At 58.3% G+C, this 14,663-nt stretch overlaps 2 protein-coding genes across 22 annotated transcripts in view; one reads left to right on the top strand and one right to left on the bottom strand.

The window, feature by feature from the left end:
* Window positions 1-10,215, top strand: KLC3 (kinesin light chain 3). 5 transcript variants are annotated; one of them, XR_012427708.1, is made up of 13 exons: window positions 1-98; window positions 4,717-4,982; window positions 5,723-5,953; window positions 6,245-6,314; window positions 6,739-6,958; window positions 7,443-7,530; window positions 7,606-8,004; window positions 8,198-8,371; window positions 9,127-9,217; window positions 9,295-9,332; window positions 9,421-9,527; window positions 9,726-9,789; window positions 10,032-10,215. XR_012427708.1 is itself a non-coding variant. In XM_045378669.2 (13 exons), exons 2-13 carry the CDS (start codon window positions 4,725-4,727, stop codon window positions 10,101-10,103), a joined length of 1,515 nt encoding a protein of 504 aa, XP_045234604.2. In that variant the 5' UTR covers window positions 1-310; window positions 4,717-4,724; the 3' UTR covers window positions 10,104-10,215. The 5 variants fall into 5 exon arrangements, 4 of the variants coding, with proteins under 4 accessions (XP_045234604.2, XP_045234603.2, XP_045234606.2 ...); XM_045378669.2 differs by having other exon boundaries at window positions 1-310; window positions 7,606-7,707; XM_045378668.2 differs by having other exon boundaries at window positions 7,606-7,707.
* ERCC2 (ERCC excision repair 2, TFIIH core complex helicase subunit) overlaps window positions 9,920-14,663 on the bottom strand; it is a 19,612-nt gene continuing 14,868 nt past the window's right edge. For 11 of the 17 annotated variants that reach the window (XR_012427705.1, XR_012427702.1, XM_074023884.1 and 8 more), the window contains 8 exons: window positions 14,420-14,483; window positions 13,486-13,607; window positions 11,959-12,051; window positions 11,803-11,875; window positions 11,467-11,537; window positions 11,228-11,371; window positions 10,922-11,065; window positions 9,920-10,434 (listed from right to left, as the gene is read on the bottom strand). Coding sequence is in view for 9 of the 17 variants with exons in the window: in XM_074023884.1 (XP_073879985.1) it covers window positions 10,342-10,434; window positions 10,922-11,065; window positions 11,228-11,371; window positions 11,467-11,537; window positions 11,803-11,875; window positions 11,959-12,051; window positions 13,486-13,607; window positions 14,420-14,483 (804 nt within the window). In the remaining 8 variants the exon portion in view is untranslated. Of the gene's footprint in view, window positions 10,435-10,921; window positions 11,066-11,227; window positions 11,372-11,466; window positions 11,661-11,802; window positions 11,876-11,958; window positions 12,052-13,485; window positions 13,608-14,419; window positions 14,484-14,663 lie in introns of those variants that run through there. The other 6 variants (XR_012427704.1, XR_012427700.1, XR_012427707.1 and 3 more) reach the window with 4 other exon arrangements.

Genomic DNA, 14,663 nt, shown 5'->3' on the forward strand with positions numbered 1-14,663 from the left:
AGACGCCCGGCGCAGCGGGATCGGCGGGGCGTGCCTGGCCTGTGGGACTCGACCGAGCGCAGTGGGGCGAAGCGGGGCCTGGAGCCGCCCGCGGTCAGGTGGGCGCCGGGAGTGGGGCGCGGGACTCTCGGAGAGCCGCGATGATGGGGGGCGGGAGCGAAGGGTGAGGATGGGGCCTGGAGCAACCCTGGGCCCGCTTGTCCTGCGACGGGGAAGGGCCTTGGGGCTCCCAGATGCCCCCTGCCCCGTCCTGGGGCTCTCCGGGGTCTGGAGGCCTGGCTGGGGCCGCGCGCCCCCCACCCCAGCGCAGGTAAACAGCGAGGACGGGGCGGGGCCTAGGGGGAGGGAGGAGGGGGCCCTTGTGACGGCGGGTGAGCCTGGTGCGCGGGGCTGGGCCGGCCAGGGTAAGGTGGTGCGGTTTGCGGGGCTGGGCCACGATGGGAGCCTCCTGCCTGCCTGTGTGTGTGTCAGGCTTTGTGTGTGTGCAAGAGAGTGTGTCAGGCTGTGGGTATGAGGGTGAAAGCGACTGTGTGTACGATGTGACACCTTCAGCAATGTGAAAATGTGGGCGACCTCTGACGGGAATGGTGTGTGTGTGTAGAATCGGATTGTCAATAGCACTTTATGTCTATGACCAAGAGCAAGTGCGACTGTAGTCAACTTTCTGCTTGGCCTGATGTGCATGTGTGTGGCTGTGTGTGTGGCTGTGTGTATGGCAGGGAGTGGAACTGGTTGTAGGATTAGGTGTGAATGTTGACCAAGGGGTTGTGCAGCTGTGGTTGTCTTTCTGCCTGTTGGTGTGTGTGGTGGACAGTGTGTTGCACTGGATCAGTGATAGGTGACTATGATTGACTTTTGATTGTCACTGATGGTGTATGGGGTGGGCGGAACTGTGTCCAGAAGCGAGACCGTTTCATGGGACGTTGTGTGTGGAACCTTGGGGTTGGATGAGTGAGGTGTGGAGGTGTGTAAAGCTGTGTGTGTGTGTGTAGAGAGGAACTGGAGGGTGTGTGACCTGCATTGATGCCGTGGCTGGCAGTGGTGTGCAATGGAGAGTTTATTGTGGAGCTGTGTAGTGTGGGAGATGGGAGTGGAGACGCGGACATTTAGGTGGGGTGCTGCTCTGAGCAGATGACCGGATGGAAAAGGGGGTCAGCCCCAGGGATCGGTGTGTGGGACTGTGCCTATGATTATCAGCTGTGCGGTTTTGTACCCAGGGCTCTGTGTGAGGGTGGGAGCTGCTATGTGTCTGGGACACAGCCCGTGTGCTGGATGGCAGTGGTTAAGCCGTGTTTGTTGCTGTGGTTGTCCATCTGGCTGTGGAGTGGTGTGTGTAAGGCTGTGTCTGAGGTTATGGAGGGAGGTTGTTACATCGGCAAAATTGTGTGAAGAATGGTTGTGGTTGTCAGGATGACTCTTGATGAGCCTGTGTGGTTGTGAGTTCAACCATTTATGATGTTTGTGAGTGAGGTGTGAGACTAGGTATGGTGTGACATACACATGCACATAGAGATTGGCCGGGTGCAGTGGCTCATACCTGTAATCTCAACACTTTGGAAGGCTGAAGTGAGGGGATTGCTTGAACCCAGGAGTCCTAGACTAGCCTGGGAAATATGGTGATACCCCATCTCTACAAAAAAACAAAAATGAGCTAGGCATAGTTTAGTTTTTTAAAAAATGATCAAGTCTGTGGTGCACAGAATGTACAGGACCCTTTATGTGATCGTGCGTGTGCAACCTGTGCAGAAACCGCTGGGCTCCTTATGGTGGATGCAGTGGCTCGAGTGAAGAGTGTGAGAATGTGGCATCCCTCTACGCATATTCACAGCTCTCTGTTCCTACTGAATGCAAGTATTCATGAGTGCATGGCGTGTAGGTGTGGGAGTCCCTGCTGGCCAGGCGTGGAGGGGGAGGAAGAGGAAGTGGGGAAACTGGTGAGGGATCAACAGTGAATCCTGGGAATGTGTGCATCTGAAGGTGCGTTGGGCACATTGTGGGGAGTTGGGCTGTGTGAGTTCGGGGGACAATGAGTGTCACGGTCAAGTACAAGGAGATGGTCTGAATGTGAGTGATTTGGGGAGTGGGAGAGACAGAGTTAGTTTCTGCGTGGGTTGGCTTTTTCTCTTTTTTTTTTTTTTTTTTGAGACGGAGTCTCGCTCTGTCGCCCAGACTGGAGTGTGGTGGTGTGATCTTGGCTCACTGCAACCTCTGCCTCTTGGGTTCAAGCGATTCTCGTGCCTCAGCCTCCTGAGTAGCTGGGACTACAGACGCATACCACCACGCCTGGCTACTTTTGTATTTTTAGTAGAGCCGGGGTTTCACCATGTTGGCCAGGCTGGTCTCAAACTCCTGACCTCAACTGATCCACCCACCTCAGCCTCCCAAAGTGCTGAGATCACAGGCATGAGCCACTGCGCCCAGGCTTGGCTTTTATTTCTAAGAGAATATACCTGTGTGTTAGGTGGGATTTGCAAAAGGGGAGTGTGTACAGATTGATTTTGAAAGAATAGCGTATGTGTGCGCCTAAGTCGGTGTGTTGTCTTAGGTTGTATTTCTAAAAGGAAAATGTAGGTGTTTGTATTGAGTTGTATATTTAATAGAAGTGAGTACGTGTTGTTATTTCTAAGAGGTGAATGTATATTATGTTGTCTTTCCTTTCCTTTTCCCTTTCCCTTTCCCCTTCCCTTCCCTTTCCTTTCCTTTTTTCTAGACTGGGTCTTACTCTCTCGCCCAGGCTGAGTGTAGTGGCACTATCATGGCTCACTGCACCTTCAACCTCCTGGGTTCAAGCAATCCTTCTACCTCAGCCTCCAGGAACACCACCACCACACCCGGCTAATTTTTTTATTTTTATTTTTATAGAGACGGGGTCTCACTATGTTTCCCAGGCTGGTCTTGAACTCTTGGGCTCAGTTGATCCTCCTGCCTCAGCCAAAATCCCAAAGTGCTGGGAGTACGGGTGTGAGCCACCGCACCTGGCCTACATTGTGTTTCTTTTTTTTTTTTTTTTTTTTTTTTTGAGACGGAGTCTCGCTCTGTCGCCCAGACTGGAGTGCAGTGGCTGGATCTCAGCTCACTGCAAGCTCCGCCTCCCGGGTTCACGCCATTCTCCTGGCTCAGCCTCCCGAGTAGCTGGGACTACAGGCGCCTGCCACCTCGCCCAGCTAGTTTTTTGTATTTTTTAGTAGAGACAGGGTTTCACCATGTTAGTCAGGATGGTCTCGATCTCCTGACCTCGTGATCCGCCTGTCTTGGCCTCCCAAAGTGCTGGGATTACAGGCTTGAGCCACCGTGCTCGGCTACATTGTGTTTCTAATGAGGAAGTGTGTGTGTATGTGTCACTGTATTTCTGGGAGGGTGCGTGTGTGTATTGTGGGTTTTTTTGTTTTTTTTTTTTAATGGAGTCTCACTCTGTCGCCCGCCCAGGCTGGATTGCAAGTGGCATGACCTTGGCTTACTGCAACCTCCGGCTCCCGGGTTCAAGCAATTCTTCTGCCTCAGCCTCCCGAGTAGCTGGGACTACAGGCATGTGCCACCACCCCGGTTAATTTTTTTTTTTTTTTTGTATTTTTAGTAGAGACGGGGTTTCACCATGTTGGCCAGGCTAGTCTCAAACTCCTGGCCTCAAGTCATCTGCCCGCCTCGGCCTCCCAAAGTGCTGGGATTACAGGTGTGAGCCGCTACACCTGGCCCCATGTTGTATTGGAGAGAAGGGAGAGTGCGTGTGTGTGTCAAATTGTATTTTGGAGAGGAAAATGTGTATGTTGCATTGTGTATTTAAGAAGGGAGGGTGCAGGTGTGTGAGGTGTGTTTCTGAGGAGTGTGTTTGTGTGTCTGTGAGGACCTCAGGGTCACCACCAGCTAAGTTTCTGTGACTGTCACCCACATACAACCACATGAAGTCCCATAGAGGGGGGGCCCCGCCCACTATGAGCTGGGCTTCAGACTCTCAGCTGTCACATGGCCAGTGTGACATCCCTGGACCACACCTATCACACGTGTGTCCCAACAGGCCCTGGGCTGGCTGAGCCTGTCTGATGGAGGAGGGCAGAGCCCCTGTTCCCCCAGGGTCCATCTGCTGCCTGGGAGCCAACACATGGCCCCGTCCTCACTCCCCCCAGCCTAGAGGCCTCCTGGGCTTCCGCGGGCCCCGGCCCCGGCCCCGGCCCCTCAGCCCTCTCCTCCCACCCCACCCACCCCACCCACCCCCAGTGGTCTGACTGGTTCCCAACAAAAACACCCTAAGAATGAGCTCACGCAGAGGCTGCCGCCTCCACACGCCCCGCCCCACTCGTCTGGCAGAGGAGGGTGCCTCTGGTCCCAGGTCGGGAGCTCTGGGCCAGGGGATCCAGGGGCCTTGGGGTGGGGAAGGCTGGCCAGGTGAGCTGAGAGCAAATGGGGGACCCCAGGCTAGCTGTTTGCCCTCTCTTGGTTAATTACACATAGGATTTGGGAACTGTCCCCCGGGCAGAACCCTGGGTTGGGAGGACAGACAAAGGTAGACTAGACTGTTCCAGATGAGAGCTGGCTGGGATGGGTGTGGAGACTGGGATGGAGACGGTGTGGAGGCAGAGGGCTGGCCAGGATGGGTGGAGCAGGGAAGAGCCAAGATGGGGAGAAGTTAGGGGTCCTGATGGCCATTATGGGAATAGAGGGTAGGGGCCAACTGACTGGCCTGGGCAATGATTTCCCAAACCCCTCACCATTGCACCCCAGGAGCAGCAATGTCTGTGCAGGTGGTGGCTCCCGGAAGTGCGGGGCTGGGCCCAGAGCGCCTGAGCCCTGAGGAGCTGGTACGGCAGACGCGGCAAGTGGTCCAGGGGCTGGAGGCGCTGCGGGCAGAGCACCGTGGCCTGGCTGGGCACCTGGCAGAGGCCCTGGCGGGACAGGGCCCAGCGACTGGCTTGGAGATGCTGGAGGAAAAGCAGCAGGTGGTGAGCCACTCGCTGGAGGCCATCGAGCTGGGGCTGGGCGAGGCCCAGGTATGAGGGGGCCAGGTGGGGAACTGGGAGAGGATAAACTGAGGGCGGAGGGAGGGCCAGATATGAGGGGGACAGGTATGCAGGGGACTGGGAGAGGGGTTCACTATTGCTGAGGGGCACACTTTGGGAGGCTGAGGTGGGCAGATCACTTGAAGTCAGGAGTTCAAGACCAGCCTGACCAACATGGCAAAACCCCATCTCTACTAAAAATACAAAAATGAGCTGGGCATGAGGCTCCTGTAATCCCAGCTACTCGGGAGGCTGAGGCATGAGAATCACTTGAAACTGGGAGGTGGAGGTTGCAGTGAGTGGAGATCGTGCCATTCCACTCCAGTCTGGGTGACAGAGACTGTTTCAAAAAACAGCAAAAAAAAGTATGGCAGAAAGGCATATCTGGGGCAGGCGGAAGCCTAGGGGAACGAGGCCTGGGAAGGTGAGGCTCCAGGCCAGAGATGGAGTCCCTTGGCAGTTCTAGGGGGTCCTTGTATGTGACAGGGACCCCTGAACCAGATGGCATTCTTCAGTAAACTGTGGGTCCTAGGGCAACTTCGGGGGTGAAATCAGAGGGGCTGCTTAGAGCCTCTGAGGGCACTGGAGCCACGCTGGTGGAGTCTCTGCAGAATCTGGGGGTGTCGTGCATAGTAGTGGGGTGCAGCGGCCTGATTCAAGGTCTGAGCTGGGTCAGAGGCTGTCTGGCAGGGTAGGAACCAACCTCGACTTGGGACCCACACCCTGGGCAGGTGCTGCTGGCCTTGTCGGCACACGTGGGTGCACTGGAGGCAGAGAAGCAGCGGCTGCGCTCGCAGGCCCGGCGGCTGGCCCAGGAGAACGTGTGGCTGCGGGAGGAACTGGAGGAGACACAGCGGCGGCTTCGTGCCAGCGAGGAGGCCGTGGCCCAGTTGGAGGAGGAAAAGCGCCACCTGGAGTTCCTGGGGCAGCTGCGACAGTACGACCCGCCCACGGAGACCCAGGTGCCACGGGCAGGGCAAGGTGGGGGTGCTGGGCCCTTCACAGAGCCCCACGGTTCCCCAGACCCTCCTTAGAATCCCAGTCCCCCAACCCTCCACAGAGCCCCCAGACCCACCAGAACTTCCGCAGACGCCCCCACTAGCTGCTCCCCGAAGCCCCCGGGCCTCGCCAGTCCCCCAGGGGGCCCCTGACGCTCATGATCACCACCTCCCTCAAACCCCGAGATAGATGCAGGGCTCCAGTCCCTGAAACAAGCCCCCCTCCCCCGGCCCCCCACTATCCTGTCCCTGCAGCAGTCTGAGTCCCCGCCTCGCCGAGACAGCCTGGCCTCCTTGTTCCCCAGCGAGGAGGAGGAGAGGAAAGGTGGGTATCCGGAGTACATGCCACAGATGATGGCGGGCCAGGGTGGGGAGTGGGCTCTGAGCTGCAGAACCCCAAAGTCTCTGAACAGGGATGGAGAGGTGAGGGCAGGGTCAGGAGGACCCTGAATGTGACAGTGAGCAGGTGAGGCTGGGAGCTGCGAAGACAGGGTAGCTGCCATGAGCCCGGCAGGCCCCGTATTCACATCTTGCAGGGCAAGTGAGCTGCCATGTACCTGTCCCGAGGCCAGGATGCATCCCACCAGCTGGTTAGATGCTAGTGACTCCAATCTCAGAAGTTAACATGGGGGCCCATAGTCCCAGGGGCCAGTTAGGCAGTCTGGGGCGTGTGTCTCCTCGTGCGAGGATGGAGGGGCAGGAGGTTTAGGAGGCTTGCAGTGACCTAGAGCCCACCCTGCCCCACCCAGGTCCTGAGGCCGCAGGAGCAGCAGCAGCTCAGCAGGGTGGCTATGAGATCCCTGCCCGCCTTCGGACCCTGCATAACCTCGTGATCCAGTACGCGGGGCAGGGCCGGTATGAGGTGGCGGTGCCCCTGTGCCGCCAGGCCTTGGAGGACCTGGAGCGCAGCTCGGGCCACTGCCACCCTGACGTGGCCACCATGCTCAACATCCTGGCGCTGGTATACCGGTGAGAGCTGCGGCCGGCCATGGCAGGGGGCAGGAACGGCAGGGACCCATTGGGTGCAAGTGGAGGGACCCTGGTGTCCCCTCTGCCACCATGGAGCACCTGGGGAGGTTGGAGGAGGGGACAGCCAGAATGGGAAAGGAAGGGAAGGCTCCTGCTGTAAGAACGGCAAAGAGGGAGTGGGCCAGGGATCTGGCGGGTTGGCGGGGCACTGAGCCAGGCAGAGAGGAGTCAGAGCACAGACACCAGGGACCCCAAGAGTAGGCAAGAGAACTGGGGTGGTTAGAAGCTTGGCAGAGGTCTGGGGATACAGGGCCTGGTGTTAGAGAATTGGAAGGTATGTAAGGGCCCATAAAAGGCCCCCAAAGGGTGCTACCCATGCTTGCTTCAGCCAGGTTCCCTGGACCTGCCAGAATTAGCCCAGACCCTGTGGCTGTAGCTGCCCCAACCCCCGGCCAACCCCCGCCATCCCTGGGCTTCCACACAGGGACCAGAACAAGTACAAAGAAGCCACAGAGCTCCTCCATGATGCCCTGCAGATCCGGGAGCAGACGCTGGGCCCTGAGCACCCTGCGGTGAGTGGGGACCCAGGGAGACGAAGTGGGGCCGTGCCTGCCCATCCCTGACCTGTGTCTCCCCCAACCCCACAGGTGGCCGCCACGCTCAACAACTTGGCCGTCCTCTATGGGAAGCGCGGGCGTTACCGGGAGGCAGAGCCCCTGTGCCAGCGCGCTTTGGAGATCCGAGAGAAGGTCCCATCCCCCTTACCCAACCCCGAGGAACCCCTTGTAGCCCTCTCCATGGATCCTGAGCACTTACATCGTGACCCTGATCCTCGGGCCCCTTGCGTTTGGTACTGGGAGACCCCAATTGGAGCCCAACCCATCACCCTCGACCTTCTGAGATCCCAGTTTGGTCTTGACCCTGACTCTGACCTCTTGCCTTACCTCACACGCCACCCCCCAACTAGGTCCCGCCACAGCCTTTCCAACCCCTCATGGCCACTGGCACAAGCCCAGCCCTGACCTACCCATCTCACCTTGTGCCCCGTGTTTCTGGATCACCTTGGCCTCTGACCTCAGTAATCCCGCTCGACGGTGTCACTTGTGCCCCAGCCCCCAACCTCTCAGGTCACTCTGCTTTGGCCCTGTAATCCCTAACTTGTGACCACCATACAGAAGTGATGTCACGTGTCCCACCAATCCTGTATGACCCCTCTGACTTGTGACCCCTGGCCCCCAGGTCCTAGGTGCTGACCACCCCGATGTGGCCAAGCAGCTCAACAACCTGGCCCTGCTGTGCCAGAACCAGGGCAAGTTTGAGGACGTGGAACGGCACTACGCCCGGGCCCTGAGCATCTATGAGGCCCTGGGCGGGCCCCATGATCCCAACGTGGCCAAGACCAAGAACAATCTGGTGAGGTCCCTGGGGCTGAGTGGGCCCAGAGTGGAGGGTCTGCCCTGGGGAGGCACCCATTGGTTGGGTACAGGGCGAGCACCATGGGGAGGGGTCCCCCTGAGGCAGGGCCCTTGGAGCAAGTGTCCTATCGGACACAGGAGCTGGCTCAGCACAGAACACGGAATCAGGAAATGCGTGAGTCCACGGCACCCAGGACAGTCAGTGAAGGGGAAGCTGGCAGGCACAGATGGCAGCAGCAGACATTTATTGAGCTCACTGTGGCCGGCTCCCCTCTTAGCTCTGTCCCCACATCACTAGTTCTTACAGTGTCCCTATGAGGTAGAAGCTGTCGCTCTACTTTGCATGTGAGAAGAGAGGCCATGCCACCAGCCCAAAGTAGAGCAGACAGGCTCAGAAACAGGAGGTTGCCTGCCCTCCATCCCCCAGGCAGGAGGTAGGGCGGAGCTCCAAACCCCCTCTGCCCCAGGGCAAGGCTTTAGGCAGGGGCGGGATATGGCCAGGTCAGCACAGTAGAAAGTGGGACTGGGGCCAGGTGTGGTGGCTCACGCCTGTAACCCCAGCACTTTGGGAGGCCAAGGCAGGAGGATCAGTTGAGGCCAGGAGTTCACGACCAGCCTGGGCAACATACCAAGACCCTGTCTCTACAAAAAAAAAAAAGAAAAAAAGTGGGACTGGATGCAGTGTTGGGAACTGGGGTCCGAAAAGTTCCCAGACTAGAGCCAAGATCACCCAAGACACTCCCTTCTCCGCAGGCCTCAGCCTACCTGAAACAGAACAAGTACCAACAAGCGGAAGAGCTGTACAAAGAAATCCTCCACAAGGAGGATCTACCTGCCCCTCTCGGTGAGCCCCGAGCCCCTGCCTTCCCTCCTGGTGGCTTCTCTACGTCCCCATCTCGGTGTCCCCCATCTTTCCCCTAGGTGCCCCCAACACAGGCACAGCTGGTGACACAGAACAGGTGAGGATGGGCTGTGCTTCGGCTCCTGGGGAAGGCGTGGGGACTGCATGGGCTCGGGGATATGAGCAGCATCCCTGCCCCTCCCCAGGCCCTTCGCCGCAGCAGCTCCCTCTCTAAGATCCGCGAGTCTATCCGGCGAGGAAGTGAGAAGCTGGTCTCCCGCCTCCGAGGCGAGGGGGCGGCGGGGGCGGCCGGGTGAGTGTGGATCAGGTCGGCAAAGAGCCCTGACATCAGCAGAATTCATAGCCCCCCCCCCACCCCTCCTGCTCAAGAACCTTCCATGGCTCCCATCTCCCCTGTGATACACATAGATCAAATCCTGTGCTGGAAAGCTCCCTCCTGGAGGGGCCACTCCTGGATTCACTCGCTTCTTCCCTGCTGCCCCCTTCGCAGAATGAAGAGAGCCATGTCGCTCAACACACTCAATGTGGATGGCCCAAGGGCTCCTGGGACTCAGGTGAGGGGACACCGGGGTCAAAAATGGAGTGGGGCCACGTGGGTAGGTGCAGAGATAAGGCAAAAGCAGGGCAGTCAGGCCGGCGTCAGAGTCAGCAGGTGGTGGGTGTGTTAAAAGAGACCCAGGACAAGAGCAAAGATGGGTTTTACTTGGGGTAGAGGTGAGATGGGTAGACGGTTGGCTGCCAGGCTGGACGCAGCACCTGTCCCTCCCCTCCAACCATCCCCTGTGCCTGTCTCCAGTTCCCCAGCTGGCACCTGGACAAGGCCCCTCGGACCCTCAGCGCCAGCACCCAGGACCTGAGTCCCCGCTAATATCCAGTGACCTGTGTTGGCCTCAGCTGGTGGGGGACGGCGGGGGGGGTCTATCATCTCTTAGGTGCCCCCTGCCCTCTTCTGCGATTAAAGGCCGTGGATGTGACAGTGAGGAATGTCACCTGAGTTTATAAGACCTTCCAGCACCACCCCCGCTACGGCCTCGGAGCTGCTGGGACCCAGGGCCAGGCAAGACTCAGGAGTCACCAGGAATCATTTATGGCCCTGCCCATCCCGCTCAGAGCTGCTGAGCAATCTGCTCTATCCTCTGCAGCGTCTCCTCTGATTCCAGCTGCTCCAGGCTGAGCAAGGACAGGCCCAGCTGATCCTCCTGCAGAGAACAGAGGAAAGTAAGGGGGGCACTGTCAGGAAGGGGCCCAGGCAGCTGCTGTACTTCCCCGACCACCCGCCCCCGATGGGCATTAGGGGTCTGAGACGTGAGGGCCAGGATGTTTGAATTTGGAGATGTCAGTATAATCCAGAGTGGGCCATTCCTGTCCACATAAGAGGGGGCTGAGGGAGGAGCCAGCCAGGGCGTCGGAGAAGGACGGGCTTTCCCCAGGCCAGCACAGTCTCAATGCCTGATACCTCCTCACCCCAAATTCTCTCACCCTGCCTTGCCTGGGCCACCTGCTGGCATCTGTGGCCCCTCGAATCTCCCCCTACCCCCCAGAGCCTGGCATGCAGATGCACAATAAACTTCTCTCTGTAGAGGGCAGGAGGACAGGCTGGGGTTGGGGAGTGGGGAGAATCCAAGGGGCCTTTCTGGAGGAGGAGCTCAGCCTGGGAGGATGCTGGGAGGGGGATGCAGGCCTCACCCGGTGGAAGGGCTGTGCCATCTGCCGCAGGAAGTACTTGGCCACCTGGACACCCTCATCCACAGTCAGGTTGAGGTTGGCATCTGTGAGGTGCTCCTGGATCCAGCGGGGCAGTTTCCCCCGCTTGTCCCCACGGGCAAACCGCTGTGGGCAGAAGTGCAGGCCAGGGAGAGGACGTCAGGACCCGAATCAGGGAGCCTGGGCCACCCTCCACCCTGTGACACACCCCATCTGGGAGATGAACGGGCAAATAGCCTGGTTTTCAGAGGCTGGGGTGCGAGCACAGGGGCACCCCTGAACCTGCACCTTGTCGGCAAAGACCATGAGGCCGTAGTCCGTCTTGCCCCGGATGGCCCGACCCACACACTGGGCCGCGTGGCGCATGGCATCGAAGGTGAGAAAGTCATTCTCACGAATCTGGAACTGGTCCCGCAGGTATTCCAGCCGTGCCTGCAGAAATGAAGGACGAGGAGTTGGGGGGGTGGGGGAGCCGTCCCTCCCCTGGCCCTAACACTTTGGGACTTCTAGGAGCCAGAGCTACTCACCTTGAGAATGCGACTCTGTGTGTAGACGTAGGGGACGCCAAACATGATGACGGCCCGCCCGTAGTGGTGCACTGGTGGGCAGAGGAGAGGGGTCGAGGGGAGTTACAAGTGTGGCTGGTGGGACAGGGACAGCCTCACGCGCCCCAGGATGCTGTGTCTGAGTGGGAGAGAGAGGGTGTGCTCCCGCCGGGTGCCTAGGGCCAGAGGGGAGGGGAGGGTCCTTCTGTGCACCCAGGCTGTGGGTGGGTGGTCCCCCGCGGGAGCAGACAGCAGAGCGGGCAGGTGTTCCAGAGAGCTCTGGGAAGACACCTGGGGAGGAAGAGCGAGTCCACTCACCGAAGTCGATTCCCTCAGACACTTTGCCCCGGGCCACTGACAGCAGGATGGCCCCGCGTCCGTTCTCGCAGGCCTGAGGTGGGGAGGCAAGATGCAAGTTGGGTCACTCCTTGGAGCCACCTCCCCACCCCCTCCACGCTGGCCTCACACACCCACCTCCTGGTACTTCTCCAGGGCGACACTGGTTTCGGCACCATCCTGGGTCTCAATAAAGAGCAGCTTGTTCCTCTGGATGTTCTCAAGGATCCCCTGGGGAAGGACCCAGGGAGGTCAGGGTGGGGGTGGCAGAAGGTGGGTTCAGGGCACGGCCATCCTGGTTATCTCCAACTCTCCTACATCACTATTTCTCTGGGCCTCAGCTGGCTCATCTGAGATGTGGGGAGGGAGGGTGGAATTGTCCAACCTTACTTCTTTGGGGGGAACTTAGTGATCTGGGTGGGGAACCAATCACTGCTGGATAAGTGGGGCAGGCATGTGGCTCAAGGGGGTGGCCAATCAGGGCACCCCATCCCCTGCCAGCGACTGGTGGAGGGGCTGACTGTGAGGCAAGCAGAGTCAATCAGAGGCTGCCCTGAGATTTCCCATATGACACTACAATACAGACTGTGGAGCCAGTGCAAGGACACAGACCAGTGGGACAAAATGGAGAGTCCAGAAACACACAGCCACCTGTGCAGTTCAGTGGGGAAAGCTTTTACTGGAGCAAGTGGATTTCCAAATGGAACCAAAAAATGAACCTTGACCCCCTACCTTACACCATATAGAAAGATGAATTTGAGGTACCTCATAGACCTAGATGTGAAAGCTAAAACCACAAGCTCCTAGAAGGAAACACAGCAGCCTCTCTTCATGACCTTGGGGTATTTAAGACAAAGTTGTCTTAAATAGGACACAAAAGGCACCTGGGCTGTGGGGACTGGATCACCTTTCCGCCGTGTGGAAGCCACCTATTGAAGCACAAGGCCAAGGTCCCGGCTGTGAGGATGAGGTTCCTGCCTCCCATGAGTGCCATTCCAATACTTGGATTAGCCAGGTTCACTCACCTCGCCCCAATGTGCTTTCACCCACTCCTGAGAGCCTGGCCATGGTGTGCTCAGAGGCACAAAGTGCAGAGTGGCCTCCCCTCCCACCCAGGGACTGGCTGTGGTGAGCCCTGTTTCCAGAATGCCCCATGACTTCCTCTGCCTGCTTCCCTGAAAGGGCTCCTGCAGACCCTTGAGAGGCTTTGCCCTGAGTCTCAGTCCAGCCTTGATTCTCTAGAACCTTCCTCTAACCTAGATAGAGTCACACCTGCTACCTGGGCCTCCCCACCAGGCCATCTGTGCTGGAGGATCACAGGGATGGGGTAGCCCCAAAGAGCAGCAGGGGAGCAAGGAACCTAGAAGGTGGGGGTGACTCCGCCACAGGGTACTCCTCTGAGGGAGGGGCCCACATTGGGGCTTATGTCTGCGTTCTCAGCCTGATGTACTGGGGGCGGGGCATAGGGTATGTGCTGCTTACACCCCATTCCTACATGCTGCATGCACTCTCCTGTCACACAGGACACCTGTCACCATCAGAGGGTAAGAGGAATGAAGCTGACATAGCAGTGTAGTGCCAGGGGCTGAGGAGAACAGGTGACTCCCCTCCTGCAGTGCCAGGGGCTGAGGAGAGCAAGTGCAGGGAGGGGGTGGCCAGGCATACCTGCTCATACCAGGAGGCCACGGTGCTCTCCATGTACTGGTAGCTGGTGAAGAAGGCCACGATGCCATCAGGGACCACAGCAGACATCTCCAGCAGGAGGTTCCCGTAGTTCCGGATCACAGCTGCGAGGAGTCAGAGGTTAGGCCCTCTCCTGTCTCAGATCCTCCTCCCTTCTCTGTCTTCAAACTAGAGTTTCTGGAAACCCCACTGAGGCTGGCTGTCAGGCTATTCACACACATCCCCTTCCTCCTCCTCCCAGGCGTGTTTGAGGACCCTCCTTGCCACTTCCTGAAGTCACACCTGGCTATGTAATTTGCCATGGCCAATGAAATCAGTGCAGAAGGGGTCAGGCGCGGCGGCTCACGCCTGTAATCCCAGCACTTTGGGAGGTCGAGGTGGGTGGATCATCTGAGGTCAGGAGTTTGAGACCAGCCTGGCCAACACGGCAAAACCCCATCTGTACTAAAAATACAAAAATTAGCCTGGCGTGGTGGCAGATGCCTATAAATCCAGCTGCTCGGGAGGCTGAGGCACAAGAACTGCTTGAACCCGCAAGGCAAAGGTTGCAGTGAGCCGAGATCATGCCACTGCACTCCAGCCTAGGTAACAGAGCAAGACTCTGTCTCAAAAAAAGGCCATGTGTCACTTCCAGGGGAGCACCCTTAGGAACCAGTGCACAATTCACTGTGACCACTGTGATCCCACCTGTCATATCACGCTGCCTCTGACGCACCCAGCGATGGAGGTTCCCAGGTGAGGAGACACAGGGCAGGCCCCCTACCAGCTCGCAGTGGACGTGTCCCATGGGCAAGAAGGAAGCTCTGGGCTAAGCAACTAAGGCCAGGGACATTTGTTACAGCAGCGTGACTCAGCCCATCTGACTGATACACCTCCCTCTTGGAACCCACAGAAACCAGCCCCACTGGCAGCATACCAATATCCTCCCGGGTCTCAAATTTGGAGCTGATGGCCACCTGGTCATTGCCACGGCCGATGATCTGAAGAGAGCAACAGAGATCATGATAAGCGAGGCAGCAGCAACTGCTCCAGCGTGTGAGTGCTGACCACCTGCTGGTGCTGTTCTAAGCTTTTTTTTTTTTTTTTTTAATAGAGACAGGGCGTCACCATGTTGCCCAGTCTGGTCTTGAACATCTGGCCTCAAGCGACTGTCCCACCTT

Source organism: Macaca fascicularis, chromosome 19, assembly GCF_037993035.2.
Source record: "Macaca fascicularis isolate 582-1 chromosome 19, T2T-MFA8v1.1".
NCBI classification, from domain to species: domain Eukaryota; kingdom Metazoa; phylum Chordata; class Mammalia; order Primates; family Cercopithecidae; genus Macaca; species Macaca fascicularis.